Raw genomic sequence first — 24715 nt, forward strand, 5'->3', positions numbered from 1 at the left:
CCCTGGTGCCCCTGTGTTCTCTCCTCCCTCCTCACCTGTGTCTTGCTTGTGTGATTAGTCTTGTGTGTATTTAAGTTCTGGTCGTTGTTGTATTGTTGTGTGTCTTGACTGTTCACGGGGAAGAGTTCTGTTTTGTTTCCATTTGACCTTCTGCAATAAAGGTGTTTTCCTGTGAGATCTGCGTTTGGGTCCTGCCTGCTTCGCCCCACCCTGACACTATGCCCTGTAAGGTGTCCTTGGGTGCTGAAAGGCGCCCCCCACATTTTTTTTAAAATTATTATTAATGTGCAGCAATAGATCTGTTATAAGACAGATTTGTAGTTGATCTATTACAGCGGTCAGTGTTATTTTAGTTGGATGAACACATCAAATAAGCATGTTTTGAGGTTCAAGTTCATGTTCAATATTTTAATTTCTAAACAGTCATGATACAGTAACAAGAACTGCACTCAAGACCAAACATGCCACAAACCACGGAATAATAACCGCTAACGGAACAACACCAAAAGGAGAAGCAGGAAAAGTCAACTGTGCGTTAATGTGTGTACTTAAACTGAACCATTCCTCTTTCATGGACATTGTCTTTCTTCAACTATGCAAACATTTCAGCGAGGTCTTCCCCCAGCATTTTTGTAATATTTTAAGATGCGCAGCATACGAATGATTTCAAAAATGTGTCTGCGTTCATAATTAAAGTCTAATCCAAGAACAAATGATATGGATTTAGAGGTATATCTATCCAGAACACTCGCTTCAAACAGACCTTAAAGGTTGCAATGTAAGGACAGGACCACATAAGAGGACTGTATATGTACCGCAGCTATTTAAAATGTTAAGCAGAATAAAGAGCACATGGGATCATATTAACATCAAATGGCTGATATTACATCCTTAGGCGCTTTCACACCAAGGCTGCGTTCCAATAGTCCATTTAGCTGAGGAACCTTCCTAACGGAGTGAAATGACCTGGAAGTCCCTCAGTGGCAGCCATGTTAAGTGCCGTGCCCATTCTCTAGATGAAAGGAAAGGAGGTTTCAAACTTCCTTTATAGCCTCCTTTAGCTTAGGAACCACTGGACCTCCCTTACCGAAAGGAGAGGAGAAAATGCTGCCCCACAATGCATTGCGGCCGCAGCATTTGCCGTCACTCAACAGTCGGCCGTTCACGGAAACAACCGATTATGACGGAGAAATGATATCATGAAAGTTACGGTGCTTATTAAGCTTTTTAAAACGTAGGTGGTAAGTTGCCAAAGTGCTTTGTTCTGAACTTTCATCAGTATTATAATCAAAAAGAGAAATATGAACGTTAGTTTTTACTGAAATTATCAAATAGTCAACATTTCAGTCTTTACTGAGCTGTGTGGGGTTTGTTCAACTTTTAAAAGATGTTTGAATGGTGATATACACAGTGATAGATGTTAAGGACTAACGTTTATAATAAATACATTTGTATTGATTTTAAGATCTTTAGTTCATACAATCATACGTATTGGGATCATTGGTATTAATGTGGACCGGAGGGAGAGGGGGACGAGCATAAGTTTCACTTTCCTTTTTTATTTCAATTCCAGCTTTGGTCCTGAAGAATATGTTTCTCTGTTGTCCACGTTCATAAAGCAAAGCAGCAGCATCAGAGCACGGAGCAGAGTCTCCAGATGAGTTCACAGCAGTCCCTCGTTCTTATTGAACATCCATGTTGTAGTCCGCTGTATAGAAAACTGTGGTTTCCATGGTTTCCCCACAGCAGCAGACGCACATTCAGGACGTCCGCTGGCGCATTATAAACACGTCGGAGAGTGAAAATGCAGACATTTACTGGTAGAAAAAAGTATAACTATAACCACTATAAAACATCACCGTCAATATATAATTACAATATTGACAATAACATATACACATTATTAAACAATCCTGGGGCACTGGATTCTGTACATCCATTGGTCAGTTTGTCCCACATGCTAGCGGTGCTGCTGGGTGTGTGCACTGGTTCTTCTCTGTCCTATCATTTGGTTGCTCTGCCTCTCATACATGTACGTGCTGTGGTTTGTTTGCCTTGCCCATTCAGAAGTCCTTTCTAGAGGGTCTATAATATACTCGACCAGCACGAGGTAAAGACAGGGAGGATATAGACTCTATATCCTCCCTGTCTTTACCTCGTGCTGGTCGAGAGCTCCGGCTAACGCCCTGCTCCACATTTCACTTCCAGCCTCTCTGTGCTCCTGGTTCCTCCTGTGCAGCAGCTGTAGGTTCACCAGAGACTCCACAGTCACAGAGGAGAGGGAGAATGATTATATAGACTTATCAAGTGAACTTTGACCTCTTCAGATATGGTGTGTGTGTGTGTGTGTGTGTGTGTGTGTGTGTGTGTGTGAGGGAGGGTCAGCACTGTGCCTCAGGTTGATGCACATTGGAGGAATCCTTTAGCTCTTTGAAACACAACTAAACGGAGTAGAGCCTTTAAAGTAAAGGTTCCACCTGTCCACCAGTGACCACATGTTCTGTGTCTCTAGGCTGCCAGGACCTTTTTCTGTCCTCCTATATCTCATCTCTCTTCTTGTGAGCACCTGAGCCTGCAGTGTGTCCGGATCTGTCTCTGCCTTCAGCTCTGACACTAGAGACACTCTGCCAGCTCATAACCTCCTTTCAGTGCCAGAGGACACAACTCTTTGTTCAGCTCAGGAGCACACCCGACTCAGCGTCAGCGCCTTTCCTTCCAACAGGCTACTGTTAAGACAATGTTTAATCACTGCCTTTTGAAATATTCACTGGCCTTGTTACACCTTCTCTGCTGGGAAATATGTGTCATGTATCGATATGTCGTTCAACAGTCAGATAAGCTGAGTTAAGGCCATGATAAATATGTGCACTCTGTAGGCATATCTGTGCAGCTAACTCAGCCCCCTTGTTATATCACTCGTTTAAGAGGAGAACTTTCTAGTGGGTAGGACAGGGCATCCGATTCACTTCAGAGTCAAGGTACTTCTGAGGGGATTAGTTTGTGTACTGTTGGCTTATATTTCCAAATGCAGCTGGAGTGTTGAGTGTTCTCTGGGTTTTGATAAATGTTGGCAACACCATCCAATGCACACACCAGCTCTCCAACCGTGAAAGGAGGGGTCTTCTTTAGCTGAACAGCAGGCCCACTGCATGTAGCATGTGTATCACTGTGTAGCACTTATACACTAACAGAGGGCTGGCTTACCTAAAGCCAGCTGAGCAGCACTTGAAATGCTTTGGCTCTATGAAGCCTGATGTACTTTATGATTCTGTTTCCTTGTAGTTAGTGTCTTCCTGGTCGAACGCACTTATTGTAAGTCGCTTTGGATGAAAGCGTCAGCTAGATGTAATGCAATGTGTATATGTGTTATATTTAAATGAGTCTGCAGTATTTACAATGACTTGTCGGCCCCCCTGGCCTGCAGTAGGCTTGAGGCCCCCCTAGATGTTACAGACCAGGTGTTTGTGACCCACAATTAAAAGGATTGAAGTTAAATTGAAGTCGGGGAACAAAGTCAAACAATGTATCTACCAGAAGAAGCTAAGGTTAACATTGCATTCATCTTCCTTCCAGGAGTTATGCAGCGACCCCCGCCTGTTTGTGGACGGCATCAGTGCTCACGACCTGCACCAGGGGCAGCTGGGAAACTGCTGGTTTGTGGCCGCCTGCTCCAGCCTGGCCTCCAGAGAGGCTCTGTGGCAGAAGGTAGAGGAACACACACTCTTCTCTTTCTTTGTTGCTGCTCTGCATTGTTTATGATCTTTCACCTCACTCACAACACACAATATATCTACATGAAAATCCATCAGAGAGATCACAAGCAGACTCTAGAAGCACAGCATCCTGATGGATTAGGTCATATTTCAAGTTATTGCTTCATACCAAACATCTGTTAGGGAAACTTGCCGAGCCTCGTCTGGTGGGGCAGGATGTCACCCAGCTTGTGGGTGTGGTTTTTCTTTGTTGCACTTTTATTGCCATTACACAGTACAGGTACGACACTGAACAAACATATAAATGCAACACTTTTGTTTTTGCTCCCATTTTTCATGAGATGAACTCAAAGATCTAAAACATTTTCTATAAACACAAAATAACCATTTCTCTCAAATATTGTTCACAAATCTAAAAAGATCTGTGATAGTGAGCACTTCTCCTTTGCCGAGATAATCCATCCCACCTCACAGGCGTGGCATATCAAGATGCTGATCAGACAGCATGATTATTGCACAGGTGTGCCTTAGGCTGGCCACAATAAAAGTTTTAGTTTCACCTTTACAAAACAGAGTTCCACGTGTACTTTCTAGCATGTATGGCCATCTCCTCACTAGCCCTATGCTGCTGCTCCCCTGCCAGCTCTGTCTCTCCTTTACTCATCTCTTCTTACAATAAGAAGAGATGTCTGTTGGCTTTCTCTTCATGTTCTGCAGATTGACATTACACACAGCAGAGATTAATAGTAGCCTACGCATTACACCAGCCCAGCATACCGACATCAGCTAACGTTAGCTTAGCAAGCTAAACTAACGCTAACTAGGATAGCCGCTAAAGTGTGTTTACAAACGAATTATACCTGAAGTCAAGCAGCCTTTACTGAGCCTGAGCCTGTTTCCAGGTCTTCCAGCGTTTCTCGTTGTAATGCCATTGAACACACATTTTGATCAGAATAACAGCTAAAGGTTAGCATTTCTCCGTGTTCTGCTACCTAAAGCTAACACACTAAAGCCTAACGTGTTGTGGGGCTTAACAGGCAACGAACGTATACGACTTACCTTCTAGAACTCTGGTGGATTTTTGTCAACTCCAGTCCAGTCAGTAGAAAGAAACGTTTTGCTGCAACCTGCTGCTGTCTGTGCAAATCTCAGTGTCAGAGTGGTGCGCGCGAGTATCAGAGTGTTACCATGGTAGCAGAGGGAGAGGGAGGGGCTGCAGTATGAGCGTTGGAAGCTCAAATCAAGCGACTCGCTGGCTGTGTATTTGTTGTTAAATATCAGATAAACTACTACGCATACGTGACTGGCGAGGCGGTGTGTGTGGTGGGGGGGCCAAGAAATATATCAGGGTGGCCATGGCCCCCCCCTGCTGGCGCCACTGGCAGTGACATGTAATATCCAAGTATTAGAGACGGTTGGATGCTGCTGTTTTGAGCATTGCAATATACATTTATTTGTATTATGTTTTTTTATGATTAGAGACGGTTGGATGCTACGGAGCCCCCTAGGGGACATGGAGAAGAAAAATAATAATAATTTGAACAAAAATAAATAAAATGTTTTGCGAGATATCGCAAAACCTTTGCGAGATCTCGCAATACTTTTTCGAGATCTCGCAAAACCCCTTTGCGAGATCTCGCAATACTTTTCATTTAGTACTTCCTGGTCAGTTCGGCTGCTACGGCAACACAGAAACCACAACAATGGAGTGGTTCATCGATTTTACTTTGAGCTTGGCCTTAAATATAAAGATATAACATCAGTGCTTGGCAATAGGCACGGGTTTCACACATAGACTGTATATATAAAAGGGTTTCACATAAGTGAAGACACCTCAAGAGAACACTCAGAGCGAGGGACATGCACGTTCCTTTGAGCTGAGTTATTGACAGATTCGAATTTCACGGATCAATAACTCATGAACATAACGTTGTAAAAATACAAACAACATGACTTTACAATCATAGCAAGGTAGACAACTAGCTACAGAGTCGTTTTGATCAGAACAGTTCGATACGCGGCGTCATCCGAGCAAAACATCAAGAGAGGAGTGCTTAGGGACCGTCTACAAACTGCAACGGGGTTTTGCGATATCTATCTCGCAAAGGTTTTGCGAGATCTCGCAAAACATTTTATTTATTTATTTTTTCAAATAGTTTTTTTTTTCTTCTCCATGTCCCCTAGGGGGCTCCGTAGGATGCTGCTGGTTTGAGCATTGCAATATATTTATTTTCACTATGTTATTTATGATTATCCTTCGGCTCAGCAAAGACTTGATGTCAGCTGCTGCTGTCTTTTTTTCTATAGTTAATACTGAACTAGAGCCCTGCTGTTTTGTCAGGGCCGTTTCTTTAAATATAATTTTAAAATGTCCATACAGTAGCCCCTTTTTTAAATGTCTATGCTTAAGTTTTTATAGGTGTTGCTATCTGCTTTGTGTAGCGTGGTTCTACAAGCAAGTCAGTGCATTCACTGGGTGGGATCAGAGAGTTAAGGGTCTGTAAATGCAATGAAAACATTCAACATTCGTCCACACTCACAACAACGGCCTATACAGACATAAATAAAGCAGCGACTGTATTCTCCATGACACAGGCAGTCTGTGGTTTGGACTTGTTTAACTTTTGTCTAGTGTCTGAACAGATATGAGGAGCTGTGAGCTCTGAGTGCTAAGAGCTAACGGCTGTGTTGTTTTTCTGGGGTTCTCATTGAAGATGACGTCACGGCTCCGCCCACACTGCGTTACTATAGAGATACTGCCCCAGTTCCTAAACTGTAATGGAAATGCGCCATAAAATGAGCCAGTCCTAACGAGGCCTAGCCATACCGAGCGAGGCCGTGTAGTGGAAATGCGCCATTAGTGTATCAAAAAATCAAAAAATCACAGACTATGTTCGATTTGTTGTTGAAGAAATGTTTCACAGACGTCTTCTTGGATATTCTGAAACCGGGATAGACTTTTTGTCACTATATACTGACATTTATTTCAGATGAGACTATTTATTTATTCATCTAGAAAACAATTAGAAAAATATGAAATAAGAATATGAAAATAATTGTTTGTTGCAGCGATTGCAGTGAATTTGATCTAGTTTAAAGTGTGTGTGTGTGTGTGTGTGTGTGTGTGTGTGTGTGTGTGTGTGTGTGTGTGTGTGGTGTGTGTGTGTGTGTGTGTGTGTGTGTCACTCTTGGTTACCTCTCTGCTCCCCTCGGGGGGGTGGGGGGGGTGGGGGGAAGAGAGTGATGCTGTTCAGTGGAGCAGTTGTCCTGACTCCCGTCAATGATCCAGGAACAAACACTAAATACCCCTCTGGTGTTAATAAGACTCACTCCAGAGGCGGTGTGACGACAGGACTGACAGCCTCATCTGGTCCTGAGGGGAGGCGCCCAAAGTCACCCCCAATTAGAACAGAATGACTTTAACGCTTAAATACAGATACGATACACATACACAATATGTGAAGAGGTATTTCTTAAAGTTAGAATACATTTCTTTGCTTACAATAATTAGCAATAATTTGTACAGTCACTTATTTAGTCATGTTCAAAGTGATACTATTTAATAATAGCTAATAACTGATTTATTTAGTACACTGATTTTCCAAATGATCTTTTCCCTTGTTGTGCTGAAAATCAAGTGCTCGAAGTTTTAATTTATTTCCAATTATATTTGTAATATGTAAGTTCCTGCACCCTGAAGAGAAATGGACAAAACATATATAAATGATATTTAATGATTGTTAACTAAATGTCCAAAGATGTTGTCTCTGGCTCTGTCGTCTTTCTGTCTGTGAGCAGAACTGTCTCTTACTCAGGAGAAACATGTGCTGCCAGTGTTTGGCTTCAGTGAGGTGGACAGTTTGACTGAAGCAAGAGGGGAACCTCTGGAACATACGAGCAGATACTTAGCTTTAACCAGCATGCTGTTGTCCTCAGTCCTTCCCACTGAAACCCAGGGAGGCAGACAGACCAGAGAGGGTGTATGGTCGAGCTCCTAAATGAGCATACATTTAGATCCCAGGACACAGGTCAGTCAGGATTAACACTTTGTGATGTGAACAACAATCAGACACTGATCTATTATAATATATTTCAAGTTTACACAGTGAAATGTTGATTGTATTTACGGTGAATACATCCTTTCATTTTTTTCACATCAAGAAGCATGCTTTAATGTTTATTCAAGATATCTGCAGTGTGTGACCTGATTAGTTCTCCCATTGCACACGTAAGCCTTTGGATTCAGGCTGTTTGTGTTCACTGTTGACAACAGTTTTGGTGTGAAGCATATTCATATCTGATATACAGTAGGTTCATGCTCCGTCTCTGCTCAATGACTTGAGAAGTATTCTTTCACACACACATACGGCTATTGGGCCGAGCGCGACACCGTACTTCCGGTATCCGCCGTTTTACGCGAGGTGCAAGCAGCCGTACACCGTCTAGGTGTTGCTAAGCTTCCTGTACTGAATATCATAGTCTATTGCCTTAATCAATATCTAGTCAACTCTAAAATACCACATACATGCAATGGCATGATAATATTATTGTGACAAGTCAGTGGGGTATTCACCTGGTGTTTCCAGAAATTAGACGTAGATGCAGCCAAACTCGACGAAGGCCACTTTCGAGAGTCGTTTTTCCATACATCTGCAGGCAGTCTGTAAGGGCACTCGGACAACCCACACAGCTCTAGTTCACGCTGGTAACGACCTAGAGCACACCCCTCAAGTCCAGAGATGTAATCCGAAGACATGCAGCGATTTCTTCGGTCGTTAATTCAGAAGAAAAAAACCTAGTGCGCTCTGCCTGGCTACGTTAGCTAGCTGTTTATATGTGCACTTCCAGGATATTTGCACCTCCAGGAAAATGGCGTATTTATATATATATGGCGCGTGTTGCATTGTGGGTAGCTCGTGACGTCACTGTGTGTGAAAGAATTTCCTTCAGGCTAGCCATATCTCATTATTTATTTTATTTTTGGCACACTTAGGGGTAGGGTTGGGTACCGAGAACCGGTTTCGGTTCGGAACCGGTTCCAACATTTCGATTCCAACGGCATCATTTAGAAATGTGAATTTCGGTTCCGCTTTTCGATGCCTGAGGAAATGTTTCTCGCCGCTCTCCGTAGCCTACTGTAAATGTAGCGTTGTACCTACACTTCCTACAGCGTAACCATGTTCGCCTTGGGCGCCAGATCTGTGGAGGCGCTGCGCTGACAGCTCTGGGGGAAAAAAATAATGTTTTCACCGTTGGTGCTCATCCTAATGTTCGGCCTCGATGTAACAACATTCATAATTAAGTAAATGTAACACCCTTTTCACCCCGGTTACACGTTTCATTCTCCCTGTACGATGGGCGCTGCAAGTGATGGAAATGGGGGATGTTGGCTTATCTGGCAACCGCAGCTCACAGCCAACGTGCGAGGAGTGAGCGTGGGAGAAAGGGAGGGGGCTGTTGTTATTAGCATCTGGTGCTAGCTGCTCTAACGGAAGAAGAAGATGTTTCTCCAATGATGTGGAGGAGAGTCCTCTCCAGTCAGACTGAGGCTGATAACTTCAGCTCAGTGAGGTAAAGGACTCTCAGTGGTTAGATAGTTCACTTTAGTCTAAGTTATCTCAGTGGGTCTCAAACAGTTTGATCACAATGTATGTAAACACATATTTCCAAGGCACTCCTTTATAATTATTGGGATAAAACAGGTTTGAAATCATTCCAATGTATACTATAGGACAGTAACCAGACATATCGTTTAAAACTGGACGATACCGTGATGTACTGTGCAGGTCCCTCGATTAACGAGGATGTTGTTAAATGAAAGACTATACATCATAATACAAAAATATGCATAAATAAAATAGTAAAATAAGATATGAATGAACAACAAAAATAAAATAAGTTACATGTATTTGTTATTGGCTATGTTCACATACTTATTTAATTATTCAAATGTAAACCGATCTTTTTCATATGGGTGTTTATGTACCCCCTAGATCTAGTCTCTAGTCATTCTGCTTAAAGTGCACCAGATTGAAGCATTTGACTTCAAAATGTTCAAACCTTTCTTCCCGGTATGTCTGAGAGGCTGATATGCTTGTTTTTCTCAACATGAACAGTTTTTAAATGGGGGGGGGGTTTCCTTTAAAAGTTGGACTGTTGCACTGTTGTAGCTCCGGTGGTTCTCATGTTACAGTTACATAGCAGTGAATATAAACAGACTGATTCATGTGAATATTACTGTAAACTAATCTGTGTAAAAGTCTCTCGAATAAATGTAATTTTTTTGGTGGAAGAAGCATGTATCATTTTTTTACCCTGTCCCTCAAAGAATCGGAATTGAGAACCGTTAAGAACTGGAATCGAAAAGTAGAATCGGAATCGGAATCAGAATCGTGGAAATTCAAACGATACCTAACCCTACTTAGGGGTAGAATTACTGCACCCCCCCTCCCCCTGCTGCTTTGGCAAGTCCCACCAACAACAGTCAGCACCAATGAGAACTCAGGGACAGCTTTCAGTCGATGTTTAATCGATGTCACCGCATTGATCTGAGTGTGTGTCAGGCCGACGGTCACATGCAATGTGAATATGTGATATTCCACTCACTGCTACTGTCTGTAGCAAGCCGTGAGAGAATTCAGAAAGACAATTTACAGACAGTTATATATTCAACACGTTATTACAATATTCAGCCAATCAGTAAACTCAAACATATTATCACAACATGCGGCCAATCAGGAAAGGCGTGTTTTATTAACAAGTGGATGTAAGAGCGTATCCTCATACGTTTGTTATTTAAGAATGTATTTAAAGAATGCTCTTATTTCTGCGCACGTGTCATTTATTTCAGAGATACATTGTTCTTTGAAGTAGTTCCCTGTAAATAAAGTGCATTCATACTTTTTCTTTTTTTCTAAGTATGTTTGACGTCCTTGAAATGTTGTAAGTAGTTAGGTGGTAAGGTATTAAGTCTAACCTAAGTTGTGCACAAACATGTTTGAACTACAATCTTGTTACTATAGAATTACAGCAGACGAGGAGACCAGGAAGACGTTTTGAGGGAGAGGATGCGAGATGATATCTTTGTTTCTCTTAGGGTCAAATATTGAACAAAGTATTGCGATGCAGCACTAACAGCATGGTACTGACGGGCTGCAGTCATTCCTCCGGGGAGAACTCCACCGAGCAGTGTAGGTTTGCAGCCTCTGCCCCATCCTTGAAAGCAAACAGGAAGTACATGACCTTCCTGACCTTCGCCAGCTCAGCAATCCTTTCGCCGAACTCCTGCATGTCCGCCTCCAGCCACTTGAGCGGGGTTTCCTCTGGGTCGTTGGCGTTTCTCCAAAACGTTCCGATGGGTTCTAGCAGCTGACGGGTCATCAGGTGGGTGAGGTCGGGGGTCCAGTGCTGAGAGATACCGGTGATGGTGACCCGCCCGTGGGCTGAGAGGGAGAAGTACCAGCGGGAGAAGTGCAGCTCCTGGGTGGGGAAGTCCAGCCGGTACACGGCCTCGTGGGGGAGGAGCAGGCGCTCCCCATCCTGACGCTTCTGCCCCGAGCGCTGGAGAGAGGACACCCGCAGACGCATCATCTGCAGGGGGTGAGAGGAGGAGCAGAGCGGGAGATGATATCACCAGGTGGAGGCCAGAGCTCACAGCACACACCCAGCTCCTCTCTGAAAGACTGTACATCATAATAACAAACCAAGAAGTTGATGTAGAAGTTCTGGCTAATTAAAAAAATGAAGCGCTTCTAAAAATGTTTGATCTTTTTAACAGTGGTCAGTTCAGGTCCAGGACCACATTGCTACCTGGACAGCTTCCAGGTGCACCACAGAGATATCCTGACAGATACGCCAATCACAATGGCATAAAGCCTGAAGACACATTTACATATGTTCAACGGTGAACCTAAAAAACAAAAGAAGCAGCAAAAGGCTGCATATTTACATTGGCTCGATAATCCATGCTCTCAAGCTAACATCCTGCTGATGAGACAAACAGCTACAGAGCACAGACAAGTAGGATGGAGGAAGTGAAGCAGATTCACTGGTTCATGAATTTGCATTTGTTTTGAGCGGTGAGTGTTTCAGCTCCTCTATTGATCAGCACCACTGGGACATTGGAATGACCAGGAGAAGCACAGAACGCTTTGTAGCAGAGGGTATGAAGAGTGAGCCGAGCAGGAGAACAGTCTGGATGCAAGTAGGATGAATCTCCACTCAGCAAGCGTTCCACCAACAGCAGAGGACGTAATGCACTCACTATGTGTCTTCAGTGTGTTCCTCATTATATATATCTCTGTGATATATCCGTGTGTAGCATCATCAGTAGGCTAAGCTAGAGGGTCTCCTGTGATGTTAGCGGACCCTAGGATGTACAAATAGAACCCTGCCAGGTTAGATGTCGTCCCTGTGCGTTGAGCCATATGTTTGATCAGGTCAATAGAAAACACAGAAGTTGAGAAGTTGTGATTTGAAAGTGCGAGCCTCACCTCTGTCAGTGCAGTGTCTTCTCTAAACACCAGCTCCAAGGTGTGGGGGGGGGCTGTAGCGTTGTCCATGTCCCACCTGTAGTTCTATCCTGGCGTACAGAAAGTAGAGCAGCCGGTCCTGATGGAGGCTGTGAGAGATGGAGCAGACTTCACTCTCTACGCCCTCTCCTCTCTCCTCATAGGCTCACTGTCTCCTCTGTCTCTCCTCCCCTCCAACTCTTTCCACCCTTCCTCTGTTTGTCCTCACTAACCCCCTCTTGCCCTCGGGGAACTTTAGTTACAATGCATTGATTAGCAGCATGACATGAGGGGGGGGGTGCATTGGGAGATGGGATCAATGCAGAAACAGACGGTCACTTAGTGTTCAGCGCTGCTCATCTCTCTGCAGAAACAGGCACACATGTACTTTATTCCTTAATGTGTTTATAATATGCATTTAATATGAATATGTGCGCTATCGTGTAAGAAGTGCATATTACTATGTTTCCATAGTATACACTCCACACCATGCTGTCCCGTATCTGCTGCCGTTAATACATTTAGTTTGATTACTGTGGATCGGATTTGAAATGTCTGCATATCAAACGATAATGCTCCCTAGCCTCTTTTTTAGGTGTTACGGAGGTGGGTGATGATGTGTGGGGGTGCTAGGCAACAGGATGCGCAATGACGTACGAGAGGGAACTCTGGGAGTTTCCTGAGGGCTTCTGGGAGCTCAAATTGTCGTAGCTCAGTGGACCAGTTATTTATTTATATCACTCACTTAACTGAGGTGTGTGTGTGTGTGTGTGTGTGTGTGTGTGTGTGTGTGTGTGTGTGTGTGTGTGTGTGTGTGTGTGTGTGTGTGTGTGTGTGTGTGTGTGTGTGTGTGTGTGTGTGTGTGTGTGTGTGTGTGTGTGTGTGTGTGTGTGTGTGTGTGTGTGTGTGTGTGTGTGTGTGTGTGTGTGTGTGTGTGTGTGTTATGGGTGGATGGCACTCCCTTGTTAGCAAGTGTACAGCCTGGGGTTGATTAAGGGGAAACAAGTGGAAGCCAGATGGTTTTTACTTTTCAGGAACAAACAAAGAAATATAAAATGTACAGAGGTGAATATAAAACAATAATCCCTAAGATTTTCTTTCTGAATACATTTGTGTTCAGTCTCTATCTGTCACAGCCTGAGGTTACAGTATGGTCCTCTGATGAAAGCGTTTGTATTGGCAGTGTTACAGACCGTTCTCGCGGAAAAAAGCTCACTAAGCGATGTAATGTAACTTTTGTTGTTATGGCATAATATCTGAACAAAATATTAGATTGAATTATGTCATTTACTTCTTTATTCCAAAAATAGACCTCAATCAGCATTTTGTAGACTGATCATGTATAACATGTCACATCTTATCCACCACGACACTAATGTATTGAAACAGAGACACCAACGCTGTAGCACTCTGTCTTCTCAGGGCCAGCCACCACGTGTGGGCAAGTACAGGACGAGTGGATAGAACTGGATGCAAAGTGTAAAACTGGAGCGTTGACAAGACGTTGACCACGTGTTCTCTCTGTTTCTTCTCAGGTGATCCCTGACTGGAAGGACCAGGAGTGGGAGGAGGAGAAACCGGAGTCCTACGCCGGGATCTTCCACTTCCGCTTCTGGCGGTTCGGTGAGTGGGTGGACGTGGTGATCGACGACCGGCTGCCCACGGTGAGCGGAGAGCTGGTGTACTGTCACTCCAACGACAGCAGGGAGTTCTGGAGCGCGCTGGTGGAGAAGGCCTACGCCAAGTAAGACGTCAGCAAGTCACAACCATTCAAGTCAAAGACATAACACGACATCAATCAGCTGTAGGTGTTGGGGAAGTACTTTCCTAGGCCCATGCCGTTGACCTCACTGTCACAGGCCTGCAACCTTTGGTGCGGTGCTCAGTGTTCTGTCTCCCTGTCCCTGCCTGTTGGCGTCAGCTGACAGAGGTTATAGTGCTTTATCTTGTTATGCACTATGTTGATTATTCTCTCTGAACTAAATACATAGGTCTAGGGTAGAGATGTTCAGAATTGGTTTGGCAACCGCTGTGTCAACGCGTGTCACAGCACCTGTCTTGTGAATCCTCCAGCCCAAGCTCCAAAAAACCTTCAGTGTTTGCCATCAAAGTTTCAGCTCCCCCCGTGTCTCTCTGAGTCCTGTCTCCATTGTTTCGGAAGTTTCCATCACAGTAGGAATAAACTACAATTTGTATTAAAAATATCATACTGTTGTAGTATAGTAGTGATAAAATAAAGAAATTGTAATATAGAAAGGATTGAATAAATATATACTGTTATGCGTAGAGTATAACCAGGTTGTGTGTCTGGTCAGATGTTGTCACAATACCCTCACAAAACGTTACAAATATGCAGTTGAGATGAAATGAAGGCTGACTTTCAGAATGGAAAGTGTCTGAGCAAGGGCGCAGGAATCAAGGAAGTGGCGAACAGGCCTTTTGCGAACAGGCCTTCGTCACAGCAGCTCCATTTACAACATTAACAAGGACAGATGGTAAGACACAATACAAGAAAAACTAACATTTAACATCACAATAACTTAGAGAAACTCAAGGGTCAAGTCCCTTTATCGTACATTTGATCTGGGATGTAAAGGTCCCATGTCATGCCATTTCTACTGATCATACTTCCATTGCTGAGCTCTACTAGAATAGATGTACATTGTTCAATGTTCCAAACTCACACTGGTTTCTCACACAGCATCGTATGTGTATTCACTCTCTGGCCTACACGGCCTGTTGAAGCTCCTGCCCCCCCCCCTATGAGCCCGCTGTGCTCTGATTGGTCAGCTCGCCCACTCTGATGAGTCCACCACCGTTACAGCGGAACATCAGTGTTTATGTGTTTCAATGGCGTTTGTTAGCAACCAGAAAATGACACCAGTGATGAGAAACGGATGAGAATGCTGCGTGGGGTCTGGGGGCCGTGCTGGGGGGACGTTGCGGGGCTCGCTGCTCCGCCCTTTGGGGCTCGAGGAGCGGACAGTGTGAGCTGGGTTACTGGTGTCGCTTCCTGGTTTCTGTGTGGGGTCTGCGAGACAGCGAGACACCGCAGAACTCAGCCTGAACACACACACACACAGTGTGTGTGTGTGTGTGTGTGTGTGTGTGTGTGTGTGTGTGTGTGTGTGTGTGTGTGTGTGTGTGTGTGTGTGTGTGTGTGTGTGTGTGTGTGTGTGTGTGTGTGTGTGTGTGTGTGTGTGTGTGTGTGTGTGTGTGTGTGTGTGTGTGTGGCTCCACGGCGTTATGTCACTATACTCAGGGGGAAAAAGAGAAATGTCCAACGAGGCGTTCTGGGGCAGCACAGACAGGTCTTCTCTGTGTTAGAGTTTTACTCCCTACAGGGTGTACTTTGAGGGTTTGTGACTCTGCAGACCGTTTAAAAAAGGCTACACACAAGGGGACGGTGATAACCGGAAAAGCATGACATGGGACCTTTAACTCTGTATTTGCTGTTAGGGTTAACTGAAGCACAACGGGGGTCTTCAGTCTGACTTCATTAAAACACAGGACCCTGCATCTCTGATTACATTGCAACAATTTATATTCACTGTAGGGACGGGTGGCGCAGTGGTCTGTGCGCTTGATCATCAGATCAAGGGGGTGCTGGGGAACTCCAGTTGGAAACCCGCTCCCGCCCCACTGCGTCAGGCCGTCGTGTCCTTGGGCAAGACACTTCACCCGAATGTGCTCCTGTGGGTATTGTCCACAGCAGATCACCATTACATGTATGATCTGTATGTGTAATGTGTATTTGTAAAGCGCTTTGAGAGTCTTTGATAAAGCGCTATAATAAATATAAGGATTATTATACAGAACATGGTTTGGGTCAGAGACAGGGGCGGACTGGGGGGAAAAAGTGGCCCGGGGATTAATTGACAGACAGGCCCACTTAATGCGCGGCATGTATCGGCATGTATTTCTATCCTACGGGTACAGCCACTCCCCCTGAACCCCGTTTCCCTGCCAACCCCCCCCCCCCTCCCCTTTGAACCCAGGGCTCGCCACAATACTGTGTACACAAACTATACAAAAACGCCTTTCAATTCAATTCAAAACCTTTATTTATCCAGGTAAAATCCCATTGAGATCAATGATCTATTTTTCAAGGGAGACCTGCAGCAGTAGGTTCCACAAGAAGACATCAAAACATAAACAACAGAACAACAAAAGGACATCATACAGCAAAATGTACAGGGATTACAATTTACATATTTATCCACATGTACAGGTACCAACAGCATCTGACTGAGTAGCATCCAACCGAGCTTTAAAAACATGCAGTGGTACTAGCTTGGTAATTTGCCATTCTTTTTGCAGACTGTTCCAAGTTAGTGGAGCTGCACATTTAAAAGCTTTCTTCCCTAAGACAGTCCTAGCACTTGGCACATTTAATAAATAAATAATAAAACCACAGCATTCGATCTCAGGCAATAAGTACTTTCAATTCGCAGAGAGATCAGGGAGCAGATATAAGATGGTAGTTTATCCAACATGGCTTTGTAAATGAAAAAGTACCAGTGACTGAGCCTCCGTACAGTTAGTGAAGGCAGACCTGCCTTGGCATACAGGGTACAGTGATGGGTTAATGCTTTACAATTTGTCAAAAATCTCAGTGCGCTGTGATACGCAGCATGTAACTTGACCAGGCAATTGGCAGGTGCATTCATATAGATCAGATCACCAGAGTCCAGCACAGGTCAAAAGGTCACAGAGCCTTTTCCTGGCCTCAAGCGAGAAACAGGACTTGTTCGTGTAGAAGAACCCTAGCCTAACCCTCAGCTTTTTAAGCAGGTTATTGACATGACGTTTAAAAGAGAGACAATCATCAAGCCAGATACCAAGGTATTTGTAACAGGTAACCACTTCAAGTTGTATTCCTTGCGTAGTTACAATATCCAAAGCAGTCTCCGGTGTCTTTTTAGCTTTAGAAAAGAGCATTACCTTGGTTTTCTCAACATTTAAAAGAAGCTTTAGTTCAGAGAGCTGAGCCTGAATAATGTTAAAAACAGCCTGTAATTTAACACCAGCCTCCTGAATGGAGGGACCTGCACAGTACATCACGGTATCGTCCGCATAAAGATGTAAGGTCGCTCCTTCGACATTTTCATCTAAACTATTAATATAGATAGAGAATAAAAGCGGACCTAAAACAGAACCTTGAGGAACACCATTAGTGATGTTTAACCACTCAGAAGACAGCCCATCAAAGTGAACACATTGGGACCTTTCAGAGAGGTAGTTCACAAACCACCCACTGGATGGCTGGATGTGCCTATACTGAGTAGCCTCTGCTTTAAAATGCGATGATCGACGGTGTCAAACGCTTTGGATAGGTCAACAAAATGACGCTTTGGAGCTTGTTTATCCATCTGTAAGCAACTGCCAGCTCGGTCTCTCAGTCACTCACTCCTGATCGTTCACTGCAGTGACAGCTGCTACGGGCCTGATGTGTGAAAGTGAAACTATCTGATCAAAACGGCCCAGCCCAGCCCAGTGGGGTGTGGGCCCCTCCACGCACAGTGGAGGGGCCCAGTCTGTCCAGTCTGTCCAGATGATGTTGGACAGACTCCCTAGGTTATTATGGTATGCTGACTCATCGAGTCTCTCACAGGGTTGACAACGTTCTTTGAGCAAATGTTCAGCTGGTGGAGCAGTTTTGATTTCAAAGCAGTAGATAAGACAAGACTTTATTTATCCCGAAGGAAATTGTTGCGACAAACGCTTGATGTGTGTGTTATGGATTAGGCTTTAAAGAGACAATTTTCTAAATGTATGATGTTTTTTTTTACTAAGAAAACTAATTTGTGTATTTGATTGGAGAAACAGGATAGAATCAGCATGAATACTATGTATTATTACAAGTTGTGTGTGTAAGTGTTGAGCTTGTGTGTGTCATTAAGGATGTGTGGGTGCTACGAGGCACTTGATGGGGGCAACACAGCTGACGCTCTGGTGGATTTTACCGGCGGGGTGTCTGAGCCGATGGACTTGACGGAGAACGGGTTTAAAGAAGATGAAGAGAAGTGCAGCGAGCTGTTTGAGAGAGTCCTGAAGGTCCATGACAGAGGAGGTCTCATCAGCTGCTCCATCAAGGTGAGGAGCGCACAAACACACGCTGGCTGAAAGAGGGAATACATTGATTTAGGAATGATTAACTGACTGTTGTTCCAGGCAACTACTGCAGCGGACATGGAGGCCAAGCTGTCCTGCGGCCTGGTGAAGGGCCACGCCTACGCTGTGACAGATGTGCGCAGGGTGAGGCTGGGCCACGGCCTTATGGCCTACTTCAGGTCAGACAAACTCACCATGATCCGCATGAGAAACCCCTGGGGAGAGAAAGAGTGGAATGGACCCTGGAGCGACAGGTAAAACACGTCTTTTCTACACATTTGTAAATCATTTAGGATTCAAAAGCTACGGTTTGAACCTTGGACGACTAACTGTCTGACCCTCTAATTCTGCCCAGTGAAAATACTCCACACATATCGGTTTAATTTCCATATCATGTTATAAGAGTATAAATAAAGCTTTTGTTCTGTGTGTGTGCAGCTCTGAAGAGTGGAAGAAGGTGAGTAATAGTGAGAGGGAGAAGATTGGCGTCACTGTGCAGGACGATGGAGAGTTCTGGTGAGTTTACACTGCCCCCTGCTGGCACACACAGGCATTACAATCTGTTCATCTGTTATAGAAAAATACTTAGGTCATTTCACATGTTCTTTTCTAAATATATTTGATCATAAATTCCTCGCTGATAACACAGTAAATTAATGTTACTAAAAATAAATAATACATACCCCCCCCTTCTCTCTGCCCCCTCCTTCAGGATGACATTTGATGACTTTATAGCTAACTTCACAGACCTGATACTGTGTCGGCTCATCAACACGTCCTACCTGAGTCTGCACAAGACCTGGGAGGAGGCTGTGATCCGGGGCTCCTGGCGCTGCCATGACGACCCGCTCATCAACCGAGCGGGGGGCTGCACCAACAACAAGCACTCCTTCCTCCAGAACCCACAGGTGTTATTCCCTGTTATCAGTTCATCTGTTCCCAGATGTGTGCATTGTGTTAGTGAAACTCTGAAGTAGATGAGCTCTATGTGTGTCTGTTCTCTGTGGTGCAGTATGTGTTTGACGTGAAGAAGCCGGAGGACGAGGTGCTGATCTGTCTGCAGCAGAAAGACCGCAGAGCCACGCTGAGAGAGGGCCGCGGAGAAAACATGGCCATCGGCTTCGAATTACACAGGGTGGGTGTGTGTGTATCTCAAAATCCTCCAGGACTAAACTTTTAGTTTAATTGCTTGGCTGTTGTATTGAATGACATAAACTAAACATTTGACATACAAATACCTATATGAAAGAAAACATCTTTGGGAAAATGTACTTAAGGAGTCATTTTTTTGGTTTGACCTATATGTGATATATTTTACCCTTTTTGGCAGGCTAGCTGCTGCAGAGTTTAAAATGCACCATTAGATTAAAATGTTGGTTGGATTTAAGGTCTGATGAGGCACACAGCCAATCATAGTTGAGCAAGGTGGGGTCAATCCCAGCAGCACCTCGGGGTTGAGCAATGAAGCTCACAGTGTGTGGCAAAGATTGACATTCATCCAAGGACCTTTCAAATAACTTGACAGCAGAAATACAAATGCTAACATGCTGCAGCCTTGCTCGGTCTCTATAGCTAAATTATATTTATGACAACTGTGGGGTTATTATTTACCCACCTGTTTGAATGATATCAGTTTCCATGACTGGTGGGTGCGTCACTGTGAAGCTTGTGTCGTCCATTATGAATACAATCTATTCTATGTGCAGCTCCATCACTGAGGCCGATGCGATGCGCATCTCGATACGTTGCCAACTATACGATACATTAACGATACTTTGAAGCACCGGACGATACGATTCACCCCTGTTGTGATACAGTTAGATACGATTTGATTCAACATTATGCGATTCGGGGCGATACGATGCGATTCAACACAATGCAAAATAATGATACAATTCAATATGGTACGACAGAGGATTTTGTTTCATTCCTTATATGCAGCAAATCATAAATGAACAAATAGTGCTTCACATATTTGGTTCTCTCTACTAGTTTCTTTTAGTCGTTTCTTTTTTACCTTAAAAAACCCACTTGGATCTTTCACAAACAGGTCTTTCATAACGGCTTACTGTATCAAAGACTGTGTGTTCAGGTGGAGCTGAACAGGACCTACCGTATGCATGTGACCCAGCAGAAGGTTGGAGGCAGTGCCTTCATTAACTCCAGGTCTGTGTTCATACGCATCGACCTGAAAGAGGGCCGCTACGTCACCATACCCACCACCTTCGACCCTGGGCTGGAGGGAGACTTCCTGCTGCGCACCTTCACCGACGTGCCGTCCGACTGCAGGTAGGAACCTCTGGCTTCAGGTTGAAGACAGCTTTTGTCCTTTTCGGGTGCATTCACACCTAATAGTCCGCTCTCTGGTGCGCACCAGGCGACAGTTTGTTACATTGTTTCATTTTTCAGAAGGTTCGGTTTGCGTTCACACGGGCAAAACTCAAACGGACTATAAACTTTAAATACAAGTCATGTGCTCGGAAATGCTGTTCAACCATTGGTCAGACATTAAGGGGGTACAAACCATAGACTGTATATATAAATGGACGTAGTGTCCGTGACGTCACCCATAGCATTCTGCAGAGTTGCCGTGAAGCCCTTAGTAGGCGGAGTCGGCCACTAACGGCTCGACTGTGACGTCAGTCTAATCCCGCCTGCTCCAAATAAGGGCAAAGAGGCGGAGCCGAGGCGGGACCTGCTGCCTCCGAACTGGAAGTAAACAGAGCTAGCTCAGGCTAAGAAGCTAAGCTAACATGAAATACATGCATACCAAGTTACTGCTAACAGTGTCGTTCCCCTATATAACGTTACATTCATAATCAAATGAGACAATCTGCAAGAGAATTAGCTATATGTTGTTATTCTTAATGCTTGTCATTCACACGTTGAGAAAAGACGGACTCCACCGCCCGGACCTAACGGAGCCGCAGGGGGCTAGCTCCGGGACGCCGGCTGGAGCTAGCCCCCTGCGCCTCCGTTAGCTCCGGCGGCCACCACTGGGATAATTGGGTCCCCTATTAACATTTGCTCCATTAGCATTATGGGTGTCATACCATAGACTATAAAAGTCTTACCCAAGGCTGAATCATAAACTAAAATGTATATGTATGCATAAAGGGTTACGTCCTTAGCTGGCTAATAAGTAGCAAGCTAAGCTACCAAGCACACAAACACCTGCGAACGGGGTTAACATGTATAATATTATCATTTTAGACTTCTTGGAAGTTCTGTTAGTACATTCAAGCGCACAGCACGACATTTTAATTGTCTGGTATTTGTAACAATATTCCCTAAAAGGCACAATCACCACGAACACGGCTAAAGCTAAAGGGTCAAGTACAGTACTATGACTAACTAACGTTGTAGCCTCTATGGTTGTAGCCTAGCAGAGTGGACAAGTTGCTGTTAGCTGACAGTGAGGCATGTGCGTGTCCATCAACGTGACCACGCCCTAATTTATGCAAACACGTTAAGACCTAATATAAATAAACGGGTCGTGTTAGAAAACAATTCACTCACAGATTCATAATCATGAAGGTGGAATCTAACTATATCGATAATAATATTTATTGCATCCAGGGGTAGAAACATGTTTTTTTCTGCTGTAAAGTTGGGCATTTTAACATGGGGGTCTATGGAAATTGCTCCTTTCTGCAGCCAGTCCCTAGTGGCCCATGTGTGAACTGCAGTGTGTGGCACTTCCGTATTGGCTTCCCGGCTGTTCCCCAGAGTTTGCCGCTTGGTACAAACGCAAATCCCGGCAATTTCTAGCGGAGCCTCCACCATGGAGCATCGGCACTTTCGGCAGGTTATTCTCATGCTGCTGTTAGTCTGGAGATCAACAGACATGATTATATAATCAGACAACGTCTGTTAAAAAACATTATTACATGACTTTGTTGAATACTCGATTCTGATTGGTCAATTCAAAACACGTGACACGTTTTTAATCCAGAACAGACAGACCGCTGTCAAGGATTTATTGACTGTTGTTAAGGACGCTCACATCTGCACAAAGAAGTCCGTTCGATTGAACTGTATACAGTTTGGCTGAAACTAACTGACAAGACAAGAGCGACAAGAAAACAGCGGAGAAGTAACGGGCAGAAACCCTCCTTTTTACGCAGCGGTCCAGACAGAGGTCAGGCGGCGACACATATTCAGTGTGCAGTTACTTTGGCATTAGGGCAGGGATATCTAGATACTTTCCAAGGTTTGAAATAATGAATTGTGCTACTTTTAAAGCAAGCAACGATTTTTTCAAATCTAATAAAAAAGCTCCTCAAAAACGCTATCGAAGCAGTTCCTGCCGTTGCTACGTAGTTCAAACAGTAACAACGGACAATTTTTCTTAGCGGATGCATGTACATTTAAATCAATACGACTGTTTTTTAAATCAATAAAATAATTTTCTAAATCCACAAAAGCATTTCAATTAATATTGGGAGTCATGTCGTTACTTTGTTGAGAATGTGGCCGTGTAATAAGCGGCATAATGTGCAGCAGCGCGGTCATTATGGGGAAAAGAACACCTTCATGCCGATCTAGATCCCTCCGCTCCGCGTCGGGCTCCTGATCAGCCTGTCGGTGTTCTTTTCCTGCTTATCCACGAGAGACGTTCTGCAGAGGAGGGGCGTTTCACCGACGACAGGTGTTCTTACTTTTATGTAGCTGACGGAGAATGTTTACTTTACACGACACTGTTCAACACTTAATTCTGCTTTACTCTTTAACTAAACAGCCGCGGATGTCTTGAAAGACTCTTTCGCTAAAGATTTTTGAAGATATCCGCGTTCTTGTGACACGTAAATACTGCGCTTCCTATGTTTTGGTGCGGACTGCGTTCACACCAGCAATGAACCGCTCCAGAGTTCGCAAGCAAGTGCTCCGAGACCACCTATTTTAGCGGACCAGAGTCCGGTTGTTTAGTTCACTTCAGAGGTCTCGGACTGCGTTCACACCGACCCAAATGAACCGCACCAAGCGGCTAAACGCACCAGGGTTCGATTCAACCGGACTATACAAGGCAGGTGTGAACGCACCCTTAGATGTGACTGTTTCAGTGTTTGTTGTTCAGCAGGACGGCAAAGTAGTTTTAATTTTTGTATTTGTTTTTTTCTCTCTGTGTGTGTGTGTGTGTGTGTGTGTGTGTGTGTGTGTTTGTCCCCCCCACCTGTAGAGAGTTGACTCTACACGAGCCCCCCCAGACCTGCTGGTCCGGGCTGTGTGGGTACCCCTCTCTGGTCACGCAGGTCCACATCCAGCAAGCCACTGGAATCGCAGGACAAGACTCTGATGGAGGTAGGTGCTTACTTTTTTCATGACTCAGCAATTACCCTGGAGGTACAACAGAAAACGTGTTTACTTTAAAACCATCAACATCTTTCACCTCTTTTTCTGCCATTTCTTTTTTGGACGATTTTTCAACAATGTTCACATATTTTGCTGCCAGTTTGATCCTATTTCCATAACATTAGTCACACATTCTACACATATATTACATATCACTCATATCACATTTCATTGAGCTGACGCTTTTATCCAAAGCGACTTACAATAAATGCAAAATCCATAAAGAATCAAACTCCGAACAACAAGGAAAGTGCAGATATATTCACTTCAAACTAAACCATACCAAGAGCTGGTGAATCAGATGCAGGCCTAAATTAACTGAACCACGGCTTTGTGTTTTTATGTGTTTCCCTCAACAATGACTTCATTGCCAAGTTACAGTGGAAATAGACGCGTTTCCAGTTTGCGACGGAAGATATGCAGAGTTGTTGCTGTCCTGGTGTCAATGGGTTCATTCCACCATCGAGGAGCCAGGGTAGCCAACAGGCGTGTTTTTGAGCGGGACCTGGGTCCCACTCGCAGTCATGGAGTAGCAAGCTGATTGGCTGACGCAGAGCGAAGTGCACGGGCTGGAGTGTGTGGTTTGACCAATGCCTGGATGTAGGAAGGAGCTGTTCCCTTCACAGCTCGGTGGGCCAGCATCAGGGTCTTGAAGATGAGTCTTGCATCCAGTGGAGGAGAGGTGTAGTGTGGGACAGAGGACAGGAGAGCTTGATCGGAACGGAGGTCATCAAGGTGTTTGGATTTCCACCATTTCCTCTCAGCAGCCCTAAGGATGGTTCTGGACTCACACAGTGTGTCAGCCAACCAGAGAGCTGGAGGAGACAGAGAGAGGACAGAGAGAGGACAGAGAGAGGAGAGAGGGGACAGAGAGAGGAGAGAGAGGACAGATAGAGGAGAGAGAGAGGACAGAGAGAGAGGACAGATAGAGGAGAGAGAGAGAGGACAGAGAGAGAGAGAGAAAGGACATGTAGAGGAGAGAGAGGGGACAGAGAGAGAGGACAGAGAGAGGACAGAGAGGGGACA

At 44.5% G+C, this 24715-nt stretch overlaps 2 protein-coding genes across 3 annotated transcripts in view; one reads left to right on the forward strand and one right to left on the reverse strand.

Annotated features, from left to right (window-relative positions):
• Positions 1–24709, forward strand: part of LOC117443725 (calpain-5-like) — a 53550-nt gene extending 28841 nt beyond the window's left edge. The window contains exons 3-12 of one of the 2 annotated variants that reach the window (XM_034079618.2): positions 3574–3705; positions 13759–13967; positions 18127–18319; positions 18398–18591; positions 18776–18853; positions 19050–19245; positions 19350–19472; positions 20430–20626; positions 23517–23638; positions 24065–24709. In XM_034079618.2, the coding sequence (XP_033935509.1) occupies positions 3574–3705; positions 13759–13967; positions 18127–18319; positions 18398–18591; positions 18776–18853; positions 19050–19245; positions 19350–19472; positions 20430–20626; positions 23517–23638; positions 24065–24168 (1548 nt within the window). In that variant the 3' untranslated portion in view covers positions 24169–24709. The remainder of the gene's footprint in view (positions 1–3573; positions 3706–13758; positions 13968–18126; positions 18320–18397; positions 18592–18775; positions 18854–19049; positions 19246–19349; positions 19473–20429; positions 20627–23516; positions 23639–24064) is intronic. The other variant, XM_034079619.2, reaches the window with a different exon arrangement.
• ompa (olfactory marker protein a) lies at positions 10409–11303 on the reverse strand. The gene has a single exon (XM_034079621.1). The coding sequence runs from the start codon at positions 11301–11303 to the stop codon at positions 10872–10874; it is 432 nt and encodes a 143-aa protein (XP_033935512.1). The 3' UTR covers positions 10409–10871.
• Positions 24710–24715: the final 6 nt, after the last annotated feature.

The sequence above is a fragment of the Pseudochaenichthys georgianus genome, unplaced genomic scaffold (genome assembly GCF_902827115.2).
Source record: "Pseudochaenichthys georgianus unplaced genomic scaffold, fPseGeo1.2 scaffold_666_arrow_ctg1, whole genome shotgun sequence".
In the NCBI taxonomy this organism is placed as follows: Eukaryota; Metazoa; Chordata; class Actinopteri; order Perciformes; family Channichthyidae; genus Pseudochaenichthys; species Pseudochaenichthys georgianus.